This window comes from Neophocaena asiaeorientalis, unplaced genomic scaffold (assembly GCF_003031525.2).
Source record: "Neophocaena asiaeorientalis asiaeorientalis breed wild unplaced genomic scaffold, Neophocaena_asiaeorientalis_V1.1 scaffold1186, whole genome shotgun sequence".
Lineage (NCBI taxonomy): Eukaryota > Metazoa > Chordata > Mammalia > Artiodactyla > Phocoenidae > Neophocaena > Neophocaena asiaeorientalis.
This window is the reverse complement of record NW_020173974.1, coordinates 767919-776825: the sequence shown is the minus strand read 5'-3', so window position 1 is coordinate 776825 and position 8907 is coordinate 767919. Positions and strand designations below refer to the sequence as shown.

The window sequence follows — 8907 nt, the reverse complement described above, 5'->3', positions numbered from 1 at the left end:
GGGCCACTTAATTGTTTTAATATAAATTTATTTATTTAATTTTGGCTGCGTTGGGTCTCCGTTGCTGCACGCAGGCTTTCTCTAGTTGCGGAGAGCAGGGGCTACTCTTTGCTGCGGTGCGCAGGCTTCTCACTGCAGTGGCTTCTCTTGTTGCAGAGCACAGGGTCTAGGCACATGGGCTTCAGTAGTTGTGGTGCATGGGCTCAGTAGTTGTAGCTCGTGGGCTCTAGAATGCAGGCTCAGTAGTTGTGGCACATGGGCTAGTTGCTCGGCAGCATGTGGGATCTTCCCGGACCAGGGCTCGAACCCATGTCCCCTGCATTGGCAGGCAGATTCTTAACCACTGTGCCGCCAGGGAAGCCCCTAAGTTACTTTTAAAATATGTTGTGCTTTATATAGCATTTAGGTATTATGCCATGGGAGGCTTCTGCAAACTCTGTGATACTACTGGAAGAGAATTTTTAAAACAAACAAAAATGTGATTATATGGTATATATTGTTTTATAACCTGCTTTTTTCTTTTGATATATGATAAACACCTGTTGTACTAATAAATATAGGTCTAGAGCATCATTTTAATGGCTACATAGTCTTCTATTGCATAATGTATTCAATCGTTTTCCTATTACTGGATATTTAAGCTTCTATTTTTTCACTATTTTAAACAGCACTTCAGTGAATATCCTTACAGCTAAACCTTTGCATGCATCATAATCTTTTTTCCTTCTTTAACTGTTTATAAAAGTAATACATGTTAATATAAAATATTCAAATACTAAGAAAAATAAAAATTCTCCATAATCTTTTCTACTGTCACCTCAGTTAATACCATTTGGTCTATAACTTATTAATCTCTTAATCAAACAACAGATGAGAATGAGTTAGGGTTAGAATATGCAAGAAGAGAGACAACACCCTCTGACCCCCACCTGCACCCCAGCAACTAGGAATAGGGAATCAGAGCAGGCACAAGGGCTGGGCTGAAGGTAACCAAAGACAATCAGCAGTAGAGAACTGAAGGGATGAGGGACACCCAAATAGACTCCAAAAGCCTGGGACAACTGGGGTCAGGGGTACCAGGCCTCAAGAAAGGCCAGAGCTCCAAAATCCAGGACTCAACTCTCCATTGCCTGTCCCCTCCTGCCAGAAGAAGAAAGCAGATGGTCCTCTCAGGCACTCACTCTAGGCTCCTCTCCCTACCCCTCCTTCTCTTAAAGGGGCTTGGTTTATTTTGAGTCAAAAAATATTATAGGCTCTGACACCATCCCCAACCCTATGCTTTACAGTAGCTCCCCCTGATTCTCAGGGTCTTATGTCATTCTAAGGAAATCCAGCTGTAAAAGGTTTTTAAACACACTTCTAACTCCTTTCTAACTCCTCTCCTCAAGTGGAGCCCAGGTGTTGAGCCCACAAGCTCAGAACGAATCATGAAAGGACTGGCTATCCTCTCTGATGGCTCTTAGCTCCTGAACTAGACTTTTTTGAGGACCTGCCAAACTTGCCTTTATATTCTGTGAGATACCACCATATAGCCATAATAAATTCTTCAGATGGATTCTGTCAGCTGTGCAGGTGCGGGCAAGAGACCCTAAACCATAAAGAAGCCAACCTCCTTTCTCCTCCCAATGAGTATGGAGTGCCAGCTGAGGTGATCAGCATCTTAAGGAAGGCTCAAAAGTTTTGGTTGTTCATTTATTAGTTCAATTCAACAAATATTTATTGGGTACCTACCATGTACCAGCTTTTAAAGAGACTACAGTCTAAGAATTCCCTAAATAGGTTGAAAATAGCATGGACTGACTCCACCAGAATTCATGATGTGGATCCTGGAGTTCCAAGTGCTCAAGAAACCACAGTTAACTGCTGGCCACTTTTGCTCCAACTAGCAGGGCCCATGGACCACTGGACAGAATGGAAATTTCACACCAAGGTGAGCACCCTCCAGTGAGTCCTGGCCCATGACCCATGACCCACAGGGTTGGGTCTCCCCAAAAAGAACCGAGTGCCTAAGGCTGGCTACATCTAATTCCACAACCTCCAGCCATGGTCAGGCCTTGGGCAGGTAAAATATGGACGCCTTCTGTCTACCCTGAATCCTTAAGGCTCCCCTTGCTCCTGAGTTCTCCAGGGCCCTTGTCCAGAGTAAATGCTTGTCAGGAACATTTGTTAACCAGAGAAGTTGCATGGAGGATTTGCCGTGGGGGGAGAGGGCAGAGAGGCTCTGAGGGGTTTCCACTGCAGTATACACCACAATAACAGCAACACTCTGGCCGGCCCAATTCGCCTAGCTGACCACAACACCCTGGGAGTGGGTCTTGGTCTTGCCAGCAGACAAATCACTACCAAGGGCAGGAATGCAGACTGTTGGTTGCTTCACACCTACCCCAGCCACCTTCCCCACCAGCTGAAGCCTATGTGGAAATAGCAAAGCTTGATGGTTCAGAGCCAGGCTTGGAGGTCAGGTCCACACACGCTTGGGCCAGGTACTTACACTATCCGTGCTTCCGCTTCCTTACCTATAAAGAAGTAACAAAAGCAGTACCTATCTCCTTAGGGTTGATGTGAGAATTACGTAAGCTAATCCATATTATGTAACTCCTACACGGTGAGCTTTAGACACGTGTTAGCTGTGATCTTAAGGCAGCTGGGGGAGAGCGGAAGCTTAGGACCATAATGTCCTCCTCAGCACCATCTCCCCCAATCCTCACCGTCCCAGGCTTGGCGGTGGAGCTGGGAATCCGGTGGGATAAGGGTGAGACGCCAGCTTAGAAGGCGGTTGATTGTGGGTTCCTAGAAGGTGAGGACTCCTTCCGTGGCGCCCTGCATACCCAGTGACAATGAACCTGGCCGTGGCACCCGAGGAACAGCGCTAGCTTCCCTTCGGCACCCCACCGGCACCCCCTCCCCCCAACCTGCCCCGGAGGGCGGGACTGCAGAGGCTTCCGTCAAAGAAGGAAGTGGTCCAGGCAGTGTAGAGAAAGCAACCCGGGAAGCAGAATCCGTGCGGTGGCCTGGAGACTGACCCCTCTCCCGACCCCCAACCCCAGGGCACAGTGGGGCTCACGGGGGAGGCTGGAGATTGAACTGACCAACTCGAGCTGAGTCACGGGGCTTGGGGGGTGGGGCGGTGTGGGGAGCCGCGCGGCCTTGGGGCCCTGGCCGGCGGGTGATGAGGCCCCCTCTCTCAGGCACAGCGGTACCTCAGCCCCGCTGGTGCCCATCGAGGAAGTGGAGAACCCCGAGTTCATGGGCAAAGGCGGATTTGGCGCTGTCTTCCGGGCACAGCACAGGACCTGGGGGTTTGGAAGTGGCGGTGAAGATCGTGAACTCGTGAGTGCCCCGAGCCGCTTGGGGGCGGGTGTCTGGTGTGGGAAGCTGGGCGGAGGAGGAGGGGCCTCTGCGTGGCAGGGCCTGAGTGCGGAAGGGAAGGATCTTCCCAGGAGGGAGCTCGGCTCCAACCCGCGCCAGAGTGCCGGCCGGCGATATCCAGGGAGGTGAAGACCGTGGCAAGCCTGTGTAACAATCGTGTGCTACCCCTGCTGGGGGTCACAAAGAAACTGGAGTGGGAGTACGTGTCTGCGCCGGCTCTGGTGACTCAATTCATGGAGAACGTTTCCTGGCGGTGCTGCTACAGCCCCAGTGCCCAAGGCCGGGGCCGCTCCTCGGCCGCCTGCTGCAGGACCTGGTGCTCGGGATGTGCTACCTGCACAGCCATTACCCCATGCTTCTACACCGGGACCTCAAGCCCCCCAACGTCCTATTGGACTCAGAGCTGCATGCCAAGGTCAGCGCATCCATTACGCAGCCCAACCCCTGGACGAGGTTCTGCCCCAGAGCTGCTCCAACCCTACCCACTGGACAGAGGACCTGCTGCAACCCTGTCTTCTGAATACCCTCAGCATCTCCCTCTGGACGCAGTGCTGCCCAAGTGTCAAGGCTCATCCAGGAGCTTTAGCCCCTGCCATACCAGGCGATAGAAGCCTTGGCCAACATGGTCAGTTCCATGGGTCCACCCCACGGGGCCCTCCAAAGACCCGTGGCTGACCTAGTCCAGGAGACTCAGACCTTGACCCAGCCCCATGGAGCGGGGACCCAGACCTCCAACCAGGAGCCTCACTGGTCCTACCATTCCGCTAACCCTCCACACCCCCTTTACAAGGCTGGGACCAAAATATCTGCGCAGCCACAGAAGGGCCTGCGCCTTCTGTGGGGGAGAGGAAAGGATTCTGCAGGCTGCTAGGCCCTGTCCATCTCCTATCTCCTCCTTCTTATCTCCTTCTGCAGCTGGAAGATTTGGGCCTGTCCACGTTTCTGGGAGTCTCACAGACAGGGGCAGGATCTGGGGAGTCAGGGAGCACCCCAGCTTACTTGGCCCCAGAACTGTTGGCTGATATAAACTGGAAGGCCTCCATGGCCAGTGATGTCTACAGGTAAGGTACTCCAAACATACATCCCCAATTTCTACACCTCTCTGGGTCCTTCTAAGGGATGGTATATGGAAAGGAGTCTTGTCAGCAGTTGGGTCAGGCCTCAGCTTTATGTCTTCTGCAGCTTCGGTATCCTAATGTGGGCAGTGCTAGCCAGAAGAGAAGCTGAGAGTAAAACTCTAGGCAGACTCTGGGATCCTTCACCTCAGGTGCCCCCTCCCCAAAACCCCCAATCCCCAAGCCCTCCTCTTCCTGTTTACCTGCTCAGACGGCCCTACTCCCTCCTCACATCTCCTACACTCCCTGCCCCTTTCCGTGATGGCTCAGGTGGCCTTCATACTCTGAATGTCTTCTCCTCACACCCACACCCCAGTAGTGGACCATAAATCACTGCAGCGGGAAGCAGTGTGTGAGAGGCAGATCCAGCCTGCATTGACTGAGCTGCCCCAGTCTGGCCCTGAGATCCTGGCTTGGAAGTACTGAAGGATTTAATGCAGCACTGCTGGAGCCATGAGGCCCAGAAGAGACCCTCCTTCCAAGGTGCGCTGGCCACTTAGCTGGCAGTTGAGGTAGGCCTGGATCTGTCAGCAGGGGCTTTTCACTGGAAAAGAAGTTTTGCTCACCTGCCACCCACTCTGCCTTCTCTCCAGAATGCCGACCAAACACCCAGAAAGCCCTCGATCTGGTAAAGAAAGGAGATGTCTGGTAAAAAGATGAATGCTGCAGTCTCCACAGTGAGTGCCCAATGCCCTCACCCCACCTAGGAGCTGGGCAGGATGGCACAACGTGGCTCCCTTGACCACCCAGTGACTCCCCACTGACCACTGTTCTCTAAGCCTTGTCTCTTGTCCCCAGTGTCCCCGCCCCATCCCTGAGTTCCCAGGCAACAGATATGAAGCAAGAGACTCCTCCCTTGGGTTTGCTCTGGCTCTCCCATCTCCATGCCCAGCCAGCTCCCCATCCTTGCAGGTAAAGGAGTTCCTGTCCGAGCACAGGGACAGCAGCAGGTAGTTGTCCTCAAGCCAGGCCCGGAAAGTACAGAAATGGATGGCCCTGGGGGAACCACAGGAAGCCATGATTCCATGGTCTCTGAAATGATGAACCTGAATCTGGAGGGGTACCCCAGGTCTGTTCCTGAAAAATGTACAAACCTTCCCGAGAGCATCAGGGCCCAGAGAGGGCAGGTTCAGCCTGTCCTGGACAGCAGAGACCTCTTCAGATTCAACAGCCCAACCTCCTCAAAATCCAGAGACCTTACCTGTCAGAAACCAGAAGCCCAGCCCCACCTCGGCTTGGACCCCAGGTCCTGGACCCCAAGGGTATCAGGTGAGACATTGGTAGGACTAGGGGATGCACTAGGACTCCTGTGAATCCTGTCCCCTTGTTAGGGGAGACTTGGGGTTGAGGGGGTCTGCAGTAGGGGAACAAGGCCCAGGACAGGGGCCCTGAGAGCCCTGTGTTGTTTGCAGGGGGCTGAGATACGTGACACCAACTGGCCTCCCAGGGCGCCAGGGCCAAATCCAGTACCAGGTACCCACTCCGCACTCCTTCCTCCTTCCTTCCCCCTGCTCAGTTCTTCCACCAGCTTCTTCCTCAAGACCAAATATAGATCCAGGGTACTTGGGGAGGGGAATGAGAAAGGGCTAGAGGCCACCTAACCCAACTTTCTCATTTTATAAATGAAGAAACTGACATCCACTGAGGTCACACAGCAAAGCCTGGATTTGCCCCTGAGCCTTCTGACTTTCCCCAACACCAGCTCTGTGAACCCCTGAATTCCATTCCATTGTTGCCATGTATGCCCAGAGGGTTTCCCATCAGAAAAGACCCAACCATCAGAGTCTCAGATGTTAGTTGCCACTCCTCTTGAGCTTCTGCAAACCCAATTCTGAAGGTGCAGCCTCAAGAGAAAGGCTGAAGACACACCTTGACCCAGTCGCTGGCAGGCCCAGAGACCCCACACCTGCATTTCCCCAGGGTGAACACGAGGTGCCACTGCCTCTCCACCCTGCCGCTCCTCCTCACTTTGAGTCTCCAGAGCGCTTAACCCTCCCACCGTCATCACTCTTTCTCTTAAAGGGCCACGGTTTCCTACCGTACTTCATAGCCAAGGGGTACGGATTGGAAACAACAACCATATGATAATACAAGGAAGAACTGCCTCATCCGTGCAGGGCCTGGCACCTCGGGGCATGGATAGGGGCCCCCAGCTCACCCCCCAAGGAATAGGTTCGAAAGAAGGACGGCAAGAACCCGAAGCCTGGAGTGGGCCACAGGGCTGGTATCATAACAGCAGGAATCGAAGCAGCTTCTAAACTGCCTCCTGGACTTGAGGCAGCTAGCCTAGACTTTCTCTGAGGGCCATCAGGCCTGCACCCGAACTGTCTTTGTGACCCCAGGAGTCAATAAATGTGGTGGAATTTTAACCAAAGCACCACCACGACGAGGCTAAAGCTTCAGCCAGGGGCGGGAAGGGACGTGGATGAGAGGCGGGGGAGCTGACATGGAGGGAGTAGAAGGCACTTCCGTGTCTGGCTAGGGCGGGAAGGGGGATGCTGAGGGCTGTAGGTGGGCAGAGTTGTGGCACACAAGGTCAGGGCCCAGCTGGCGGCGGCAGGAAGGAATCCTGGAGGTCTGGCTCCTGGGCAGCTCTAATCTCAGGGCAGAGCACTTCCTGTAGAGCAGGCCCAGACCCCACCCTAAACCAAACCCTGAAGACAGAGGCTGTGGTCCTACCACCACCTTTTCCCTGGGCTGTGGAGACTTGGCAGTGGAGTCCTGGGGAAGGGGGCTCGCCATGGGAATTCGCAGACCCCAGCACATCTTTGCCCTGCGTGGTGCCCCTAGTCTCTCGTACGTCGGCCCCCATACTACCACCTCCCTCCGCTGCATGCACACATTGCATCCGTGGAGGCACTTCCAGCTGGCGGCGGCAGGAAGGAATCCTGGAGGTCTGGCTCCTGGGCAGCTCTAATCTAAACGGCTCCACAAAGCTACACGCAGATGTGCCCCTCCCCTGGAGCTGGACACCACTGGAGTATGGACCACTCAGATACGGCCACACCGCTGCCATCTAGGCTGGAGGAGCAGGGAATGACCGCCTCCCATCCTAACCTAGAACCTAGCCCCCGTATGGCACCATGTTCTTCTTCCCTGCATCCTTGCCAGCCTTCGCTCCAGCCCGCCCTCAGTCTCCCCACATCCAAGGTTCTGAACCCATTTTGACATTTGACGCTTGGCTCAGCCCACCCCACCCCTTGCGTCTCCCCCGCGGTCCGCATTCCTCTCCCTTGAAGGGGCAGATGTGGGGAGGCTGTGGAGTTAGGAGAGACAATCAGAGTGGGGGAGGAGGTCTGCGGAGTCCGGCTAGGGCACAGGAAGGGCCGGGCTGTCCCACCGGGGAAGTGGGAGGGCGCCGAGCCGCCGGGAGGGAAGTGCCTGTTGCCCGGGGCTCAGAGCTAATAGCCTAGCAGCCAGTGTGACTCCGAAACCTGCCCTGGGGTTAGCCCGTTCAGCTGCGGCAGTGAGTTGGGGGAAAGGAGGTAGCCGGGGCTCCTTTGCTTCAACCCTAAATCCTGTGCCCCTGGCTTTTGCTAGAGCACCTCTGCAGTCTGGGTTTGAGGAAGGAGGAGCAAAGCATTGAGCAGTCCCTTCACTGCCAACTGGGAGAAGGCAAGGAGGTCACAGGGAGTGCCCTGGGAGGAGGTGGGATAGCGAGGTCGGGAGGTCCGGGCGCAAGTGGCTTGGACCTGGTGAGAACGGCACAGCTGGGGCTAGCTGGGGCCTCAGACAGTAACCCACCCTGGCCCTCCTCAGCCCCAGGGGTCACCCCAAGGCGGTATAGCTCTGGGCAGGGGAGACCATGGCCCGCCTCTTCAGTCCCCGGCCGCCTCCCAGCGAAGACCTCTTCTACGAGACCTACTACAGCCTGAGCCAGCAGTACCCACTGCTGCTACTGCTGCTGGTGATCGTGCTCGTCGGGCTCCTGGCGCTGCTCGCTGTTGCCTGGGCCAGCGGCAGGGTGAGTGGCGGGGGAAGTGCAGCGAGTGGGGCTCTGGTGCAGGGTGCCTCCTCAGGGACAGCGGGAGGGTCATTGCCTCAGGGGCATTTTCAGGGTTGGGACTTGTGGGTCTTCTTTTCTTTTGTTTCGGCCGCGCCTTGCAGCTTGTGGGATCTTAGTTCCCAACCAGGGATCAAACCCACGGTCCCTGCACTGGTAGCACGGAGTCTTAACCACTGGACACCACCGGGGTGGTCCCACGTGGATCTTCTTTTCGATGTGCTTTCTTGGCTGGGACCCGGGAAACAAGTGCTAGACCTTGCTAGGAACTGCAGTGACCCTGCACAAGTCACTCTGCCTCTCTGGGCCACAGTCTCCGGGTCCACACAAGGAGATAGCTGAGCCCTCGATGCTTCTAATTTCCCTGCGGGTACTGACAGACCTCAGACCTTACAAGCTTCTGTGATCTACTGGTCCTAG

At 55.0% G+C, this 8907-nt stretch overlaps 2 protein-coding genes across 7 annotated transcripts in view; both read left to right on the top strand.

Annotated features, from left to right (window-relative positions):
* Nucleotides 1-3326: 3326 nt before the first annotated feature.
* RIPK3 (receptor interacting serine/threonine kinase 3) lies at nt 3327-7339 on the top strand (the record flags this gene model as incomplete). The annotated part of the gene is given in 13 exon segments (XM_024753274.1): nt 3327-3609; nt 3612-3784; nt 4285-4430; nt 4552-4598; nt 4801-4887; nt 4890-4967; nt 5078-5133; nt 5135-5161; nt 5397-5442; nt 5445-5620; nt 5622-5753; nt 5897-5957; nt 6507-7339. Coding segments are annotated over 13 exon segments (1548 nt in total), but the record flags the coding sequence as incomplete, so codon positions are not given.
* A 309-nt stretch (nt 7340-7648) lies between these two features.
* The window catches only part of ADCY4 (adenylate cyclase 4), a 16136-nt gene continuing 14877 nt past the window's right edge, over nt 7649-8907 (top strand). For 2 of the 6 annotated variants that reach the window (XM_024753245.1, XM_024753246.1), the window contains exon 1: nt 7649-8448. In XM_024753245.1, the coding sequence (XP_024609013.1) occupies nt 8290-8448 (159 nt within the window). In that variant the 5' untranslated portion in view covers nt 7649-8289. The remainder of the gene's footprint in view (nt 8449-8907) is intronic. The other 4 variants (XM_024753248.1, XM_024753247.1, XM_024753251.1 and 1 more) reach the window with 2 other exon arrangements.